General features: G+C 39.0%; 1 protein-coding gene across 1 annotated transcript; it reads left to right on the forward strand.

Annotated features, from left to right (window-relative positions):
- The first annotated feature begins 17 nt into the window (after positions 1–17).
- On the forward strand, positions 18–17,936 carry nectin4a (nectin cell adhesion molecule 4a). Its single transcript, XM_084924588.1, has 11 exons — positions 18–935; positions 5,553–5,750; positions 6,327–6,494; positions 7,876–8,154; positions 8,675–8,792; positions 12,625–12,779; positions 12,873–13,032; positions 13,387–13,462; positions 13,744–13,806; positions 15,467–15,655; positions 15,787–17,936. The coding sequence occupies exons 1-11, from the start codon at positions 881–883 to the stop codon at positions 16,174–16,176; spliced, it is 1,851 nt and encodes a 616-aa protein (XP_084780714.1). The 5' UTR covers positions 18–880; the 3' UTR covers positions 16,177–17,936.
- The last annotated feature ends 1,932 nt before the right edge of the window (positions 17,937–19,868 follow it).

Genomic DNA, 19,868 nt, shown 5'->3' on the forward strand with positions numbered 1-19,868 from the left:
ATTAGTAGCTGGCAGTAGTTTTACTGCTGGCGTCCTGTTGGTTTAGGTGGTTACAGCTGCTCAGATTTATTTTGTAACAAGCTGTGAATATGCCAGTTACATGTATGCAAATTAACAAGATTACAAATACCATTATGTGCGGGGTGGTGTTTTATTGTGTGTGTTTTTCTTTTTAAATTGAGGAAGTCTTCACACGAATTTTTTGCATAGTACTGATGTTTGTGACGATCCCTTTAAATTAAAGGATTAATGTGCTTTCTTTATGAGGGAGGAGGCACTAGTTTAGTATCAGGGTGAGTATTAAAGCGAAACATTCATTCTTTTAAACAGCGTCTTTGTGCCTGCTTTTCACCTGCCTCTCCTCTGAGCAGAGCAAGTAAAGACGAGAAAATAACTGTCATGTTGCCTCTACCAAACCGGAAAGGTGACTTTTTTTCCCGCAGCTGTGTGTGCGTGAGTGTGTGTTTGTGGCTTGTCGGGTTGTTAGGTGTGTGTGTATGTCAGAGCGAGAGCAAGAGAGCGAGAGAGAGAGAGGGGTGTAGCTCAAACAGGTGTATCCCAAACAGGTAAAGCTGCGCCTTATTTTCCTCTGAAGGGCAAACATGATGGCGTGGGCTTAACAACCACACAGGACTCTAAACTCAAAGGATTTAACTTTTTCACAAGGACGGGGTTACGCACAGTTTTTCCATTTCTCAAAGGGATCTGGTTCTCAAAAAAAAAACATCTCCAAGGATGATCCGGCAGTACGAGGCATGAGCGTGCCTCAATGCTTCGAGCCTGCCTGTCAGTTAGGATCGTATTACCTGGACTTATGAGCTTTCTTCCACTGCTGAAATTGTCAAAAGTTGTGCACAGTTAACAGTAACTCCCAGAGAGAATGACATCTCTACTGAACAGACTCTCTCTGTGCCTCTTTGTCCTCCGTGTCTTTGGTAAGATAAGTGCTCATATGTTTTTAAACATGTTTTGTATTCTTTTAATACTATATATCTTTATCCCCTGCCTTTACTGACCCCTTTATTGTGCTGTGATTGTTTAATGTATTGCCTATGCACTGCTGTACTCCACTATTTGCAGCGATAAAGCAGCTGTGTGTCACACATCAAACGCATCGGAAGTTAAAAAAGGCTTTTTAAAAATATCATGATGCACACTTTGGTTTTCCTGTACCCTATTAAGGCCTAATACAGTATCTGAAGCATATTCATGAGCTATGTTTTGCAACCTCTAAAGGCATAGTCAGTTTTTCTCAAGAATACATAGAGGAGAGCTGTTAGGAAACACTCCTGGCTTCTGTTTCTGGAAAAACTGGTTGCTGTTGATCAATATGCTTCTTTCTGCTGCATTCATATGAACTCTGTGGATCCTCCTAGTGTGTGTGTGTATGTGTGCTGCTTAAGTATAAATATGTCATTAAAAAATGTGACGATATGATAAATAATATCCACACAGCCTTCATAAGACTTTCTACTACATATACTTAAACACAACACCCAACATTATAATATAATGTTGCTAAATTTACCCAGAAATGCAAATACTCCCATGTTGTCTACAGGTGTTCCGCAAGGCTCTATCCTGGGCCCACTATTCATTTCATATTTAAATACTATTTACAAACATCACTACTCAAATGTATGCAAAAAATGTCAGAAGCTGCTGATGCACTTACAAAATAAATGTTATACGGGTACTCCAGAGGTCTGAGTGATTTAAACTTTCGCTTAAAGCTCAAAGGGGATAAGGCCTGTGAGTCAGAATCAGTCAGATTGATCTGAGATAGAAGGTAAGGTCATTACCCGCATCTGTTTGAAAACCTTACTGAAAGCTAGTTCTTACTTACTTCACTCTTACAGTGTTTGTCAGACACTGTTTACTCAAAGTCTGAATGGCTGTGGTTTATATTATATACTGTTTGTCTCTGTAAAAACTGCACATTAGCCCATAAGCTGTGCAGCGATCAGAAAGGGGAGGAACTCTTTGAGAGATGGACATCAAATTTATTTATTATCAAATAAGTCATTTATATTTATCTTTCTCAACAATAAAACTCAATGACACTTTAAAAAGTGTCCGCAGTCTTTCTGTGGATGCTGCACTTCCTCTTGTTTTTTCTAAGCTTTCTTTGCTGGGTGCTATTGTCTGTCACCATCTCATCTACCTACATACATATATTCTTTCTCACCATTGTAGAGATGTAAGATGTGTATGTGATTTAAAGGTAAGAGATTCTGATCCTGATTTCTTATCTTTAAATCACAACAGTGGACATAGGGCTTTGTGTCATGACTCTGAGTACCCTTCCAGTTTCTACTTATGCATTTCAGTGTGTTTTTGTGTAATTTATACGGCTTTTTTGTCTTTGCTTCAGCCATGGACATTTTTGTTTTTAAACAATACATCATAATTTTGCCTGAATCAGTCCTTAAGTTTATAGATTGGTGCTATTATACATCCTTTGTGAGACTTGGGGTGCATGCTTAAAAAAACAAAAACCTAATATTGTATGAGATGTGAACTTTGCATGTAATTCATGGACAAAAATGACTTGGAAAAAGTTAACATGAACAGATAATGCTACACTAGACTGAAGAAAACCTTTCAATCCCATAAAAGCAGGGTAGGCTGGGCATTATTCCAGTAATGCAGCACAGGCAGATTCCAAAGTAGGTTTAAACATCAGGGTGACACATGCACACACAGTCATGGAAAAAAAACACACCTGTCTGATGAGAAGAGTCATCAGGTCTGCTGGTAAATGCATGAATCACATCGTACCCACGGACATATCTGAACAGATTCTACCACATCAGCTACTGAATCAACGTCCGAACGAAGCCATGAATGAAAATTACTAAAAGCTCGAATGAAAACTAACTTATGTGGATAAACTGACTTATTCTAGCTGCTAGAAACCAGCTGAAAAGATTAAATGAAAACAACCAGAGTTTTCAGTTCTTGTTTCCAGATATATATGAGTATTAAAAACAAAACTACACCTTGTAACCTTATTAGGCAAGCAAGCTGTTTTTTAGCTTTCAGCCTTTAGATGACAACCGGAAATGGTGGCATCGTAGTATCAATCAACTCCAGCTTGATCTAAGAGCAGCAATATGACAGCAGGCATTGTGCATATAGGCAAAACTTAAACAAAATTGAATTCAGTTTTATTTTAGCATTGTGCCAAGGTGAACATGCACAAATGCAAAGAAGCATTAAATACAGTTTCAAACCGTGTAACAGTGCGCTGCACATATTGCAGGTAATGTGAAGGATTGTAGTCTGTTGAGACCAAACAGGTTAGCAAACTGAAAGGAGGAAGGGGAGAAAAGTAAAAAAAACAACAAGATATTTATGTAAACTTGTGGTTTGCACTAAATAATGCTGCTTTGTGACAGTGAGACATGTGATACGATGCACTTTGTGTTAACTTTATGTTTTCTGGGGTCCCTTTGTTTGTGTGCAGACACTGAGCATTTAGTTTCTTTGAAAGCTTATCTTGAACAACTAGTTATACGACATATCTTCACTTGTACTGACTCATGCTTATGATATACAGCTTGTTTTCTGTACTAACTCTGTGCCTTCAAACCTCGTCCGTTGCCTTTAAACACTTCCATTTTTTAAAACTATGTTGCTGCCAGTCAGACTAGTGCACACCTGTCTCTACCGAAACTCTGCTCCTGAAACACTATATTAATGAAATCATTTTAAATGTTGCTTAGTCCTTCCAGACAGTTTGGAGAAAAGACAAAACTACTATCAGAGCTGCATTAAACCCTGCAGCTTGTTGGCTCAGCTTAACAGAAAAGCGTGACAGTACGAGAAGCAGCTCTGGCTTCCTGTGCTCGGACAAAATAGCCACCCCACATAACCAAAGCTTGCTTACTCAAATAATATATAACTCCGGCACAGCCAGGCCACCATTTTCCACACTATTATGCTTTTAATTGAACTGGGTCTTTTGATGCACAGCATAAAGCAGCTTCGCAAATGACTTTTGGTTTAAAGTTACTGTAGAACTGATGCAACTTCGTATTAATGTAAAACTGTATGCTTTTACTTTTCCTTAGGTAGCAAGTTGAAAACAGAAAACAAGTTAAAAGCCTTATCAGCACTACAGCACACAAGTTACAGTAGTTACTGGCAGATATAACTGAGACTTGTCTTTTTAAATATACAACACTGTTTAAAAGTGTGATTTCTTTATATTTTGCCAGGAAAATTTAAAATAGATGGAATTATTTATATAGTATATTTATAGATTTAATAAGAAAAAACTGAGATTGTGTGTTTCTAACAAGCTTTAAAGTCACTATTTGGTCACTTTATTTTTTTTTTTAACACATCCTGAACTCTTTCTTTTCTTCTAATTTTCTGATGTTGGCTTCAGGAATAGTTCTCCAGGCTTCTTGAAGGACATTCAAAACCCTTTTTGCTGCCTTTTGTTTCATCCTCTGTTGAGGTGATAGTTCTCCATTGTGTGTTTCTCTATCCAGAAATGCTTTTGCTGCACTCTCAGTGTGTTTGGGATCATGCTGAAAAATGAAGCAATGCCAATCAGACACTTTCCAGATGGTACATTTCTGTATTCATAATTCCATCAGTATTCCCGATATCCTACATCAGTGGCTGAAATGCAGCCCCAAACCTTGACAGCGGCTCTGCAGTGGTGCACAGATGTTGTACCTCTCTCCTGATGTTCTCTGTACATATTGAAACAGAAATTTTAGATCCATCTCTCAGGTCCTATCTCTTCTTTGTTGGAATTTTTTCCGTTTCTCATGGATGTGACTTTCAGATTAAGATCGAACAGTTAAGGTTTTCATTTTCATCTGCTGCCGCTTGTTCAGTTCACTATTCTGAGATAGGCCAAGATTTCGGCTTCTAGCTCTTCTGGAATCAGCCTGTTGGTGCAGAATTGCAATGAAGCTGTGTTTTCATTTGCATTTTCTGTAGATTCAATAAAAGGCATTGGAAAAAAATTCTTTGTTTTTGCCACAGGCTGGGATTAACAAGTTGCTAAAATTGCTTCTTTGTTATGTTGTGTGTTATTTGTAGACACAACCCTGGTTCTTCTATTAACTTAGGTGGCTTCAGTGATTAATAAATTGCTGTTAGTTGTCTTAATGAAGAAACAAAGAAACAAGCATTCCTTTAAAATTGTTATTAATAAGGAGTCGACTGAAAATGATTGAAAAGACAGTCAATGTGCAAAGAAAAAAGAGCTTCAGAAAGCCTGTAGATCACTTCAAAAGAGTCTGGGGTTTGAGCCCAGGCAGAGTCCTTCTGTGAAGAGTTTGCTTGTGTTTTCTGAGTCTCAGGAGTTCCACTTTCTGGTTAAAATTTTTAAAAAATGTGGCACTTGTAATGGGATTCCTGCAGTCATTCTTAATTTCTAGACGTATTGACAAATTCTAGTATTTACGACCAGTGTACCAAGCTCGGTGTCACTGTGTTAGAGATGAACAGGCCACCGTGCCGTCAATTAGCTGCAAGTACTTGATTCTTATATCAGATGAATTTATGGTCCTATCTTTCTCTTCCAGTGACAGAGATAAAAGGAGACTTTGTGGCACCTCCTCCAAACTATTCCTTAACTTCCCTGGCGGAGGAAAAGACTATCCTACCCTGTCGCTACGAGCCAGATGCCGAGAGTACAGTGGTGCAGGTCACCTGGTTTCAGGAGAAACCTGATGGTACCAAGGAGCAGATCATCACCGCACATCATGTAAATGGAAAAACAGGTAACTGGCACTGTGTCTGAGCTCCAGTTCTCTTTCTGCCCTCGACCTTGTCTTTACGTCCTCTGCCAAGTGCTAAAAACTAAATTGTCACATTGAGTTACTTCCCTTTTCCTCACAGTGGGAAATGTTTTCTTTATCAATCCCTCACAAAGTTTCCCTGTATTGCAAGTTAATGCGTCTGTTTTAGCTGACAAGAGTTATTTAGTGGCTTTGTTTCTCCTCCCAGTAAACATGTCATGCACCAAGGCTTGAGCTCATAAATGTCTGAAAGCAGTTTGCCAGAGATGCTGAAAATGTTACCGTGATATCAATAATTCAATTGATATTTGCACCGTTTTTATAGTTTGGTGTAATTTTAAGTGATATTGGAGTCTTTGCTCACAGAAGGCATTATGGCCCACGCCATAACGTAATTTCAGTTATAAGAGAGGGATCCAGACATGTGTACGGAACTGAAAGTGCTAAAAAGAAAGCCTGAGGTTTGTTTTGAACTTGGTGGATTTAACTTTCTGTGTGGCATCCTTCCTCTTGGGTTCCCTAAACTGTCTTTCTCTTTTTGTCTCTGTCTGTCCTTAGCGTTCGGACCGTGGGCCGATCGCGTGGAGTTTAACAGCATCCAACCCACCAAGGACTCGTCTCTGGTCATCAAGATCACAAAGATCTCTGATGAGGGGAAGTACACCTGCCATGTCAGCACTTTCCCCTTTGGAAACTTTGAGACAGAGTTGTCACTCCTTGTGCATAGTGAGTCCTTCCACCATGACTCTGGCATACAATACACAACAGATGAGATAGTATGTTGTCTTCTCAAGGATGGAAACTAATTCATATTGTCACCAGGTTGTTAGTTTACTAAGGCGTAGCTAATACATGACTAATAATGTAGTAACACAGACAAAATATGAATAACACACTCATGACTGTATTTGTCACTCGATTAAGCATTTGTAACACCTAATAAGGCATTACAAGTGGTCGTATTTTCAGGTTTTTACATTTAAGGTTGTAATTGAAGTTTATTGTTCAGAAGTATATTTTGTCGTGTTTCCAACGTTCACATTATCTTATCGTCTTACTGTCGATATATGGTTCTACACTTTTGAATTAATAAAACTAATCAAGTGCAAGTAATAATCAGTATATAGAATTTACAAGTGCTTCTAGGATTCAACCTCTAACAACGCGTTTCCTCTAGTATGTAGAAAAAGAAGCCTTGATCAGGTTGCACTGAAGATTTTCTGCTTTGGTTTGAATTCTGACCAAAATCTACCTCTTGATTATTTGCTTATAACTCATTAGGAGGCTAATCAACACTAATAACGTTATTATTATAATGGTATCATTAGTGTTAACTGCATTATTCGACAGCAAAATCAGTCATCATCAGCTCTACTTAACTCTGAAGAAAATTGGTATTACTGCCTACAATAATTGATATTTGGTGATATAGCTTCACCTTTGTCCCTCTTTACTTTACCACACATGGAAAGTCTGACCGTGGCAGCGGCAGCAAGATCCCACAGTACTGAACAGATATGGCGCTGATTAAAATAGATACAGTATCAAGAGGATGTGGGGTGGAGGAAGGTTGCTTGCATAAGCTTTAAGAAACTGTAGGCAGGTTAAAGCACTTTAAATAAATGGCTTTACATGAGATTTGCTCAGTAGTATATCAGCTGAGATGTCAACACTGAGATCAGCTGTTATCAGCTGATCTAACAAGACTGCAGACTTAAATGAACTCTGACTGCCTGAAAAAAAACTATGCTCACTTAATTTTATTACCCTGAAAGCATTCAAATCTTATTTGAGCTTTAAATATTTAAGCATAAGCAGTTATTGCTGTTGTTACCATAAAGTTGTTGAATACTAATAAATGAGGAAAAGGAAAGAAAGAAACTATGTATTGTATTTCTTCTCTAAAAACGTAGCCACACGCTCTTCTAATTAGTGAGCAAACTTTTGCTGCGACCCGCATGTTGCATAAGACCAGACACGCTTACTTAGAAAGACCTTTAAATATCTGTTTAAGTGTACAGCTGCCTTCAACACTGGCTGCTGAGTGTGTTGATCTAACCATCATTATCTCCTCCCTGATCAAACACTGTAACCATCCCTCTTCCAGCTCATCCCATTTCCACAGTGGACTCTGTGACTGTGGTGGAGGGACAGGAATTCAGCCAGGTTGCTACCTGCCGCTCCGTAGCCCGACCCCTGCCTCAGCTCTCCTGGGACACCGAACTGAACGGGAAGTCGGTCAATCGCACCTCAGACACCGGGGCAGTCTCCTCTCACTTCTCCCTGTACCCCCTGAGAAGCATGAATGGAAAGAAGTTGGACTGCCTGGTTTGGCATCCGACTTACTCGGAACCCCGCAGGTTAAAAAACCAGCTGGTAGTGCACTGTGAGTTTCGCTCCACATTACACCCAAACTGGGCTATGTTTTAAAAATCAAAAGAGTTGAGATGATCCAGTAGTGCAGAAATGAGACACATTTAAATCATGAAAAACACAAGCATACGTAGAGTTAAAGCAGTAATAGGACCGATGTTCTCACTTCCTGTTTTTTATCACTGTTGTGATCCCTTCAGAGTCACAAGAGACTTTCTGAACACTGTGTTGCTACACACATTTCTCTCTATATTAGCAAGCCTAGCTCACACTACCTACATTTTATATCTATAAAACTCTCTTCACCTTTCATTTTCAAGATGAAGAGTGTGTTAAATATACATAAAAAATAGTAGTACTTCCCCTCCTTAATTTTTAATGCATTATCATTCACAATGCCTTACACTGACGTTAAGCCGTGGCAGTGATTTTTACTATTTGTAAAATGTTGCATTCATATTTGCATCAGCTGTAAGTCTGATTATTCCATCTCAAAGCGTTTAAAGTTGGTAAATTATTATCCTTTCTCTCAGATCCGCCGCACGCAGAGGTATCTGGCTACAATGGAAACTGGTATGTGGGTCTGGAGTATGCTGCCTTGAGTTGCGTGAGTGGAGGAAACCCCAAACCACATGTCTTCACCTGGATCAGGTATGGTAGGATCCACCTATCTCTCTGGGTGTCTGCTGTTTGTATGACTAAGTGTCTGATTTGTCTGGTCATGGTTACTTTTATCAGAAGTGCCAGTTGTGATGCCAGTTTTGTGTCCCATGATTTCACCACTTTAATTTAATGTTTGGTGAAAGCAAATTCAGGTCATCACCAACTTACAGTTACTTTATTACTTACTAATTATGTATTAGTTACTATTACATACAGCAAGTCTTGTTGGAAAATGCTTAGTAGAAGCAACAGTCAATGTTGTTTACACATTAGGAGTTTACTTAAACACACAGAAAGACACCAGACAATATGATTAAACTTACAAAACTTTTAATTACTACTGTAATACTCTTATGCTGGGTACACACTGCACTGCATGTGCACAAGTGCATACATGGCAAAATGAAAGAGGAATGGTGACACCGCTGTGAATAGGTGAAACTGTGAACTGGAGTTACACAATGCCGGCAGTAGACTACACATCACGGTAGTTTCTTGTCTTTTGACATTCTTTTCATGGAAATGTGTAGCTAGTGCTTCCTCCCCAATAATTCCTGCGTACTTATGTCATTAAATCTAATGTCTGTGTCTAATTTATGAATTTATGAAAACTAACCCTGAATTTCCAGTTAAATGGACTAAGATCAACTTAAATATTGTATATTTTAATATTTTACATATCTAAAATATACAGTTCATACACTTACTTTTGAATTATATTTAAATATTGTGGTGATATCATTAGCATCAGTGTTTTTGCATTGATAATTGTGAAGGCCTTACATGAAATCCTCATAGTGTGCTTTTGCCATCATACATCTGTCAAACTTATTCCAGCACTTCACATAGCTAACAGATTTTAGCTGTGTGAAGTGATTTTTTTGCGAGTAACACAAAAGCACAAAGTTGCAAAAGCAAGTGAGTGTTAAAGAATTTGAAGAAAAGCTATCTGGAGCATGAACAGACTGATATTAATCTTTAATAGGGTCTGTCAAAATTCAGAGCAAACAAAACAACTGCTGTATAATGCCCTCCGCTATCTTAGTTTAATTGGTCACATGACTGCATCATATGACTTACATGCGTCATTGTTTTAGAAAGTCTGCGTTTTTGAGTGTCCACACTGCGACGCAATAGCACCGTTTCCAAATGTATGCGTTTTCGAGAGCATTTTCAAAATGCTGCGTTTTCCATCAGCAAAAACGCCGTCTCAGTGTGGACGGGAGGCCAAAACGGAGAGAAAATTATGCGTTTTCAAACAAAAACGCATTAGTGTGGATGTAGTCTTAACCAAACAACCTCATTTCACTGTCACTTCCTGCTTCTGCGGCCTCAATGGAAGGCTGGAAGGCAGCTCATTCAGGAGAAGCCCTGCTTTCAGCCAGCTGAGGGTTTGACTCAGGTGTTTCAGTTCTTCTGCTTGAGTCACCAGCTGTCATTTTAAGCTGTTTGTTTCAATGCATTAATATATTCTCAGGGTGTGGTGTAGCTAGAAAAAATGCAGGCCTTGAAAAGCTGGAAGAGGAATGGCACCGATTAAATCAAGGCATGTGACAGTTAGGCTTTCACGGGGGAAAAACACGCAGAAAATATGTTTATCTATCTGAAGTTTTTGAAAGAAACAACAAGAAAAAGAGCAAATGTTTGGTTATGTTTTCGCTGTTTTGACAGAAAGTAAAGCATCTAATACTTTTTTATTAGTTATCAAAACAGGAACATACCTTATGAAAGGAGGTTTTGTGAGTAAAGATTAAGAGGCACACACCGTGTATACAAGCTTACAGACTTATGAATGACTGTGTATGCGCGTGCACACACACACACACAGACACACACACACACACAGACACACACACACACACACACACACACACACACACACACACACACACTCATTCAAACACATGAGAAAAGATATATATTAAAGTTCACCCATCAAGTTGTATCACCTCACAATCACCTTTTACATATATGCATTTCATATGGACACACACACACACACACACACACAGCACACTGGGAAAACCTGTTAGTAAATGGCGGCAGGTGAAGTAATAGCTGCTGTCACAGTGTCATGTTCCGGCTTGTGCCGAGAGCAGACAGATGAGACAGTTTCACACGAAGGAGGGAGCAGGAGGGGGATGAGAAGTAAAAGGGAAAGGGATGAGCAATTATCAGAAGTTAACTAGTAGGAGCAGGTAGGCGGGGGGGGAGGGTGGAGGAAAAGGAAGCAGCGTGAGATCTGTGTGAGATGTTATCATGAAAATGTGTTGCATATACTAGTACAAGTATATGGTTCCTCTTTTCTGCTTAAACAGAGACGACTCTGTGAAACAAGAGTTCTATGCAACACACTTATGACATCTCTAATATAGATTACATTATAGAGTGGCCTCTATACAAAAGAAGATGTATTTCTGAGAATGTTCAAGTTGTGTCCTTTTTTAACTGTATGTAAAAGATGCAACCACGTCACCCAGTAGTTTCAGGGCTTTGCACTTTGAAGCCTCGTTGTTTGTCTTTTGGTCTCTATCGCGCTACTTTATTGGATCTAGGAGTAACCATTTTTGCCCAAGAAGATGGCGAGATAAATTATTATTTCATACTAGGACGCTTGGTTAGCAAGCTGCATTCATAAACTGTTCCGGTACAATGTACAGACAGATCCCTGCTAACTATTTGGGTATTTTAACATGGTTGTCTGTGGGGAATAAGTTCTCTCTGTGGCTGCATTTCTCAGCCCCACAGGTAGCTGTTTGATTTTTGACATGATACAGTAGATAAACAATGTGTTCAGCTACTATATCATTAAGTTCTCTTCTAGAAGGTACAGAACTATAATTAGTGTTGCTGGTGGATGGGGTGTTCAATTTTCTTTAAGATCTTGTGGAATTGATTGTTATCATTATGCGAGCATGCCATGTCCCACTGAATTATTATCTAAATAATACAAGTCTGCAAGCTATGAAAGTGTCTTTACTATAAAAGATGGAAAAAAGTACACCAAAGTCACCCATTGCTTTCAGGTGGCTGTACCTTGAAGCCTTGGCATTATTTATTTATTTATTTATTGGTATCATTTGTTTACAGCCATTATTTATCATCTTAGGACAGGAGGGTGGAGTGACAGTTATCAGCTAATGCTAGCAAGCTTGTTGTATTTATATCCCATAGCTGTTGTGGCTAGCTAGCGCGTTTCTACTACTGTTTTTGTATGTACACACTATATTTTATGTATACTTTAATAATATCTAAACTTAGAAATAAATCAGTAATAAGAAAAACAAATATTTGACAAATACTTTGTGATATTTTCGCTTTTTGCCCCCGAGTTACCTCAAACACTCCAGCTGCCTTTATCTAGTGAGTCTAGGCTGCCGGATCACTGTTTAACTTATAATGCTGGGGGTGGAGCATCCACTTTGCAGGAGGTTATAAATCTTTGTGAGAGGAGTCTGATACAGGTCGATCAGTCAGCGAAACTCACTTCTGCATGATGACAGTGATAAGCACTTCTGTTTTTGCTGTTGCTATTAGCCGGTGTCACTGAACTTTCTTTGAAGTGGATCTAACATTGTTAGCGACTCGGACACTCAGCAAATAAACTCTAATTTATCTCATTTATTGGAGGGAAAGTGCAATTTTTTTAGGACACTTGAGCCTAATAGGGTAAACATGTTTGTATGGGCTCTCTCTGGGTTCTTATCTGTTAGCCTTCAAACAGACTGACAACCTGTCCAGAGAGTTCAAGATTGAAGGTGACATACATTGGTGTGGATCCACTGTAATGTAGTATTGTCTGCGTACGTTCTCTCTACAGGAAGGATGGAAAATTGCCGAAAGGCGTCATCGAACACCTGAATGGAACGCTAGCTTTTGGGCGACCCCTTAACCTTTCAGATGCGGGCACTTATCAGTGTGTGGCAACGAATGAAGTGGGAGTTGGAAAGACAGAGGTGGAGATTAATGTGGAAGGTAGATGGCAGCAGTATTAACATACTTGTCAAAGTAATATAAACTATGTGTATAGAAGTGCATATCCTAATCTTTCTAACTCTACCTTCACAGAAATTGCCCTGAAGCCGAGAAGTGTTGAAAAGGAGCTGATGTTCATTGTGGGGGGCGTGGCCATTGGGCTCCTAATCTTGTTGCTCACCATCATCATTGCTGTCACATGTTACCACAAGCGCAAGAACAAGAAGCTAAAGAGACAGCTGACTGAGAAAAAGTATGAGATAATGTGATGTTTAATTAAGATGCGAAAAGATGAGATGAATTAATAATATCCGCAGGCTGAGAAGAATATATAAAAATGGGGCAAATCACAGCTATTAAGAATATTCCAGCTGACAGATACAACAGCGGAGCGTGTAAAATTAGAGGAGCATAAAGTGTAAAATGCACAGGCTAAATGACTCTGTGTGGGGGACTTGTAAATTAACAGCAGGCACAAATATGCATGAAAACTAAATTTCAAAAATGAAGCTTTAGCATAACTTGAGCTGCCAGAGAATAACACACGTGGCATTATAAGCCTCAGTGCCATTTAGAAATTAATTTTTCTCTCTTTTTTTCCTCACAGAGAGGAAATACACACTCTCTCCAGACAAGCCTCTATCAGGAGAATGAACTCCACGAGTACAGACACCAGGAGAACGGTACGTTTGCATGATTATTCTCTCACACACTGCTCAGCACTGATCCAAATCAGTGGACCACTTGTATCACACAAACCTGTTTTCAACGTTCAGATTTCACTCTGACTAACTCCAAATACTTCAATATAACCACCGGTATCTGTTAGTCACAACAGATAAATATTCATATCTTCTATCAATAATACCATCAGTTTTAAAGTAATCAAAGCATAGTATGGTAAGGTTTGAATGCACTGATTTTTTCACGATTTAGAATTTTGTTGTGTTTCTTTTGATTGCAGACAGAAGAAAACATCCCTCTGAGGGTGGAGGGAACACTGAGGAACAGCCTGTCTTCCCTTGGGGTCAGTCTGCGTATCTATATAAATCTGCATGCAGGGCCAGGGCCTGGGACTGAGGCTTTACTAGCCAGATGCCAGATGGCTAAGTTCTGAGATTCAACATTTCAAATCTGCATGTAGTGCATCACAGCTTTTTTTCTCTTTTAACATCTCTGTTCCTCTCTATGGGCCCTAAAGTTCATGCTGAGAATTAGGCCAGAAGACTGACACCTCTCTCACATGTGTTAAATATAGAGCTGGAGTTAGCTACAAGTTAGCTTGGTGAAGCGTAAATATGCGAGCAAGTTGCAAACAGCAATGCTTGGTCTGTTTTAAACTACAGCCAACTACAACTGCAAGCCAGCAACTCTAACTGCTAACATAATGTAGCACAGTGCAATTGGGAGGTTAGAAATTTTGTTACTGTGGACAGATGAATTCCCTCCTTTAGATAAGGTATAAAGCAAACAAAATTGAGGGGAGAAGAATGTAGACTTTCACCCAAGAAGTTTGTGTTTATACGTCTTGTCCTCATGCTCATTTTTATTTGATGTTTAGTTGGTTTTCTAGGCTGATAATAAGTCCATGATTTGGTCTTTACAACTTTATCAGAAGGGCAAAAATAGTGGCTGATTCTTTTAAAGAGAGTTAAAATGACAATGTTTAGCTCAGACATATGTCACTATGTAATGTGGTGTTAAGAGTCAGTAGTTACCTTTCACATTTTAGTGAGATCAGACTGGTTTAATAGTGCTCTGTTTCCTGAGCTAAATTACTGCTGGTTGTAGCTCCTGTAATTAGCATGAAGACATGGGAGTGGCAGGCTTTTATGTTTCAGGAAGAATACGCTGTAGCATATTTCCCAAAACAACAGAAAACCCATTTAATTTCATCTGTAGTGTCATCAAATGCAGCTTACTGAGAAAAGAAAAGTAACATTTTGTATGTGGCTATTCCCATTTTTTTGTCTTTTACAGCCCAATTCTTTTGCAAGGCAACGTTTAGGCCCAAAAAGCTACTTTTTAAAGCTTTCATTGCCTAATTGTATGTCAGGCCTGATTCAATCAGGACCTGGAGTGAAGTTTGGGGCCCAAAATTAAATCCCTTATATCTATTATCCTTTTTTTTATATTATCCCAATATATTATCAATACTGTCCTCCGAATTTCTTGAAAACGGTGACTAATTTAATGCAAATAAATAACAGACTATTTTCCATTAAAACTGAATGTATTTTATTATTATTTATATATTTTTTTATTATTTTTAACATAACTAATTATGTCATTTTTTATTTATTTATTTAACATCAAACTATTAGCATCAATATTATGTCAACTCCTTTTCAGAAGACTTTATTGAAGACTTCCAGGTTTAGCTTTATAATGGTTAAAGGGATATTATACAGTAATACCAATTTTTTTCATCTGTCAGCAAGACAGCACATTTCCCCAGTTAATGCTAAGCTATTGTTTTAAAACCACTTTTTTTTTTTTTTAATATACATGTAAGTAAATGATCTAACTATAATCAGGGATGCTTTAAAAAATGTGTTTTTTATGTGAATTTGGGGAGAATGTTTGTAGCAATTCTGTTGTTTTGAGCATAGAATTGCTACAATCTATGCACCTAATCAGTGTGTCGAATAATAGTTACTAGTGTTTTGTTTCCATGCCATAAACAGGAGCAGCCTCAGTGCCGTGACAGCCGATCTACTATCTCAGGCGGTCGGGGAGGAGGAATTGCGTATGACTCTCTGGGCAGACCAGCCATATACAACAACTCCCGGAGGGGGAGAGAAAGGCCTCTGGACAGAGACGAGGAAAGCCGACTCAGAGTGGAGAGATATGTGAAAAACAGCTCTTTATCTTTGGTAAGTGTGTCTTAGTGTGCGTGTCAAGGCTTGAGTTCGCCAAACTGTGGAATGCCTCGGCTCCATATTACTAACCACTGCATAGTTAACCTGATGATGATGCAATCAAAATCTGTTCTGTGTCTTTGTAGCCGGAAACTCACTACCACCCTCCTCTCACGCAAATGCCTCAGAGAATGCAAACGCCCGACTTTCTGAGGTCGATGAACGGCAGCCCCATTGTCCCACTGGATGTGGGTTTGCGACTGGGAAGCATCACCAAAAATCACCAACACCCTCCCGTGAGCAGCACCTGCCCACCCATAAGGGACGACGATGATGAAGTGGACGAAGGGCTGGGCGGTCCTGCCAGTCAAGAGCAACCTTTTGATCAAGACAGCGAGACGAACAGCTCTCAGGTGTCTGAGGGTCACAGCGTGCCCTGCCACCCCAGTAATGGCCTGTTAAAATACAAAAGGATCCCAAGCCCCCATCCGGTCAATCCCCACGCCTCTATAATCCACAAGGCTCAAATAGTTTAACAGCTGGTGAGAAAATAATACGTGAAACTACAGAACTGCACTGCTTTTGTGGATGCGGTTGACTCCAAAGCATCTTTAGGGCATTTCTTATTGCTGCCTGCTGTTTGGGTGTATTCCCCAAATGTTTGCAGAACTACTGGAAACTAAAGACAATATCACACATTTTCCAGTGCAGCTAATTCAGCATCATCACCGATGATATTCCTTTCTGAGCTTTCACAACACAGCTGTTGCTCTAACCAGCTGCAGGTGAATGCAGCTGCCCGAGCTTATGAGGGGATATCGAAAGCACTTGTTGTGGAAAAACCAGGAAATACAGGAGGAGTAAACAAAGCTGTGGGAAAGTCGGTAAATCTAAAAAGGAGATTGCAACAGCTCTGTGTTGAGGGTGGACTTCTGATTTGGTTGTGGTGAGTGTAAGAGTAACTGCCTGTGTTACATTCTCTTACACGACATTGGTTGGGACCTGATCCAGATTTTTTTGGCTTGTTCATCTCTGGCCACACCTGCAATCCCCATACCTTCATATTGTCTTACTGTCCTGCCGCCGTAGGCACTGAGACAGTTTGAATCAGATGAAGCTTTAATGCCAAAACAAGATTAATGTCCCTTACATGTAGTGATCTGTAAATCTGTACAAATACATGAGTGATCTCCCTTTTCTTAAAAAAACAAAGAACAAAAAAAACAAACAAAGAAAACTACAAACGCCTTTGAAATAGAGCTGTAATACTTAAATCTGAAGTAACAAAGACACAGCATAGTAACAACAACAAATAAAATGTGCTGCATCCATCTGCCAGGTCACGCATCCTTCTGCCTCAGTGGCCTCTTTCACATGCACATGTGTACTGCAAACATACTGATGTATACATATATAAGATTAGAGATGAAAAAGCATATACAAAGCATGCACACTTAATACATTAGAGTGCATTTATGTTTAGTTGTTTACACACACAGTATGAATGTCAACGTCAATGGAATCTGGAAAAGCTGCCAAATATTTGGAAAACATAGTTAGAATTGATCAGAGTCTGTAAGTATTCCTGGATTCTCACAAAGCAGATCATAGAAATGAAAAAAAAAGGTTGCCACAAACTCTGTACAGTTTGGAACATTTCCTCCAAAAGAGGACCGTGTCTTTCCAAAAGTAGTTTCACAGGGACATGTTACAGCCTTTGATTGCAGCATAAAAGCCAAACATGTATTGTTTATCTGTGTACACATTTTTTTTTTTAAATATCTGTTATGAGTATTGGGGAAAATGTGCCAAAGGGAAAACATGAAAAAAAATAACAGGTTTGCTATTCTGATAAATATGAAGTATTATATTGTTTGTTACATACATTTTATTGTATAATTGTATTGTTTCCTTTTTGTTATGTTATCTGCTGTAAATACGACTTTTTTCCGAGACACTTGTCTGATGTTGTTTTAGTTGTGTAAAAAGTGTGCTGGGACAGTTTGTGGCAAACTTAAAGTGATGTGTGACTATTATCTGGCAGCACCTAACAAATGAGAAGCCATAATGTCTGAAAGCGGGTTGCATTTGCAGACAGCGCCCCCTGATGTATACTGCTGGAAAGTGCAGGGGCCTGACTGAGGCAACAAACTGCAGAACTAACCAACTATGAAAGATTGTGATCCAGATGATCTTTTTGGACATTTGCCTGGATTTCTAATTATTTGGAGAGCTTTGGATGGTTATCAGCTAGTACTGATGGGTTGAAATAAATGTATGTGGTTTTTCTAAAGGTGCAGGTGTACAGCACTTTAGTTACCCCTGTTCATTCAATTTTTTTTTTTACATTTGTAGTCCTCTTCTTCTTTGAGCTGCTCCAGTCTGTCTCTACCAACCGTCTGCATGTCCTCCTTTACTTCATCCATAATCCCCCTCTTTGGTCTTGCTCCCAAAGAACATCTTTGCCACCTCCACCTCCCGACTTCATCTCCAAATCATACATCACAGCAGGTCTCACTTTTAAACCTTCCCTTTTGGTTTTTTTTTGGCTGCCTATGTTCACTGTCTGTTGCTTTGGTTGATCCCAGGTATTTAAACCCATCTGCCCTCACAGCTGAAATCAAAAAATGTTCAAGTATAACGCCAATTCTTGCCTCTTCAGTCTCAGTGCTCTCACTCAGTAGGTACTGTTAATTGCAGAATTAGGAGGCTAATTAACCTTTTCACTGCAGCTCCTGGGACTTCTGGTCTCCTTTCCCAGAGGCTCTCCTTGTAATAGGAGCTTCATCATCACATCAGATGGGTTTTTTCACTTGAAGAAATCTTCATTGCTCCTCAATGATGGCTGCGGTGCTCAAAGTGGGAACGTTGGGATACCGACAGTTTTTGCTCTTTTGTTGTAGTTATCGTAGCAAACTAAACCTTAAAGAAACGTCTTGGCCACTGAATAATTTACTATATTTTTAGTTCCTGTCCAATGGCTTCTATCACTGTGCATTGTCCATATATCCAATTGCTTCATCAGAGTTAATGTAGTCATCTTGGTTGCCACAGGATGAATATGTTTAAATGAACCAGCACCCCTTGAGTCATGCTAACTGTCAGAGTCCTCAAACCACAGGCACAGCAGGAGGAGTGGCAGCCTTCCTCAAGGCTGGTTCTGCCCTACTTTGTTCCTGTTAAAATGGTGTTTTTCCTCCCCACTGTCACAGAGTGCTTACTCATATGCGCTTGTTTGATTGTTGGGGTTTTCCTAAGAGTACTGTTGGGCAAGGGTGTCAAACATAAATCGGTCTGGTAAAGACTCCAGTTCAGACCACTGGACAGCTATGATAAATATGATGGAGTTTTTCCATGCATCTTAATGTTTTCCCCTCCCTTATGGAAATTCATGCATCAAAACTAATAGATAAACAATTAGATGGCAGGACCCTTTCTGTTATTTTTTTTAACTACTGATTCTGATACTATCAAAATGTCTCTTTTTTCATCCATAGTAACAAAACAAAACAAAAAAGATAAATTAATACATTTAAAAAACAGGATGTTTCCTGTGAATTAAGAAAAACTTTGTTTTGTAATAACAGGGCAGACTGGAGAATGAGCTACCAGTTTTTTTTAGAAATGTAATTTGACACTTTTATTTCTTAAAATGTATGCCCAAAGAGAGACGCAAGAGATTTCTTACATTTATGTATTTATATTTAGATATGTTGTTGAAAGTGCTCTGCTTTTTCTAATACTAAGATCAAATGTGCAGTTAAACACCTTTATACTGACAGGAAAGGGCCAACTCAAAATCACAGAGGATGAATGTACAAAACGAATTGTTTGTGGTATTTTTACCTTCATCACAGATATTAAAGAACAGCCACTAACTTAATAAATAAAAACAAGCCATTTAGAACTAACTTATGCAGGGATTTGCTAACTCCTTAGCCCTTCTAATTTTAGAGTGAATTAGTGCATAACTTTCCCCATGTTTGCAATTAAACAAATTACCCCAAACCAGTGACTGTACAGGTCTGTGAGGGTCCATGGTTTTGTGGAAGGACTGCACACTTCACCTGCCTCATAATCCTGCCTGACCCTCAGAAAAAAAACCTGTTATAATGGCGTGGAGGGCTTTTTATATCCCAGCAACAACACGAACCCTTTGACAACACTACCAAATATTCTATTCATTTTAGTTAAAGTTTTTAATTAATAAAGAAATAAATGTATATTA

Source organism: Perissodus microlepis, chromosome 3, assembly GCF_051167445.1.
Source record: "Perissodus microlepis isolate ML-2025 ecotype Zambia chromosome 3, ASM5116744v1, whole genome shotgun sequence".
In the NCBI taxonomy this organism is placed as follows: Eukaryota; Metazoa; Chordata; class Actinopteri; order Cichliformes; family Cichlidae; genus Perissodus; species Perissodus microlepis.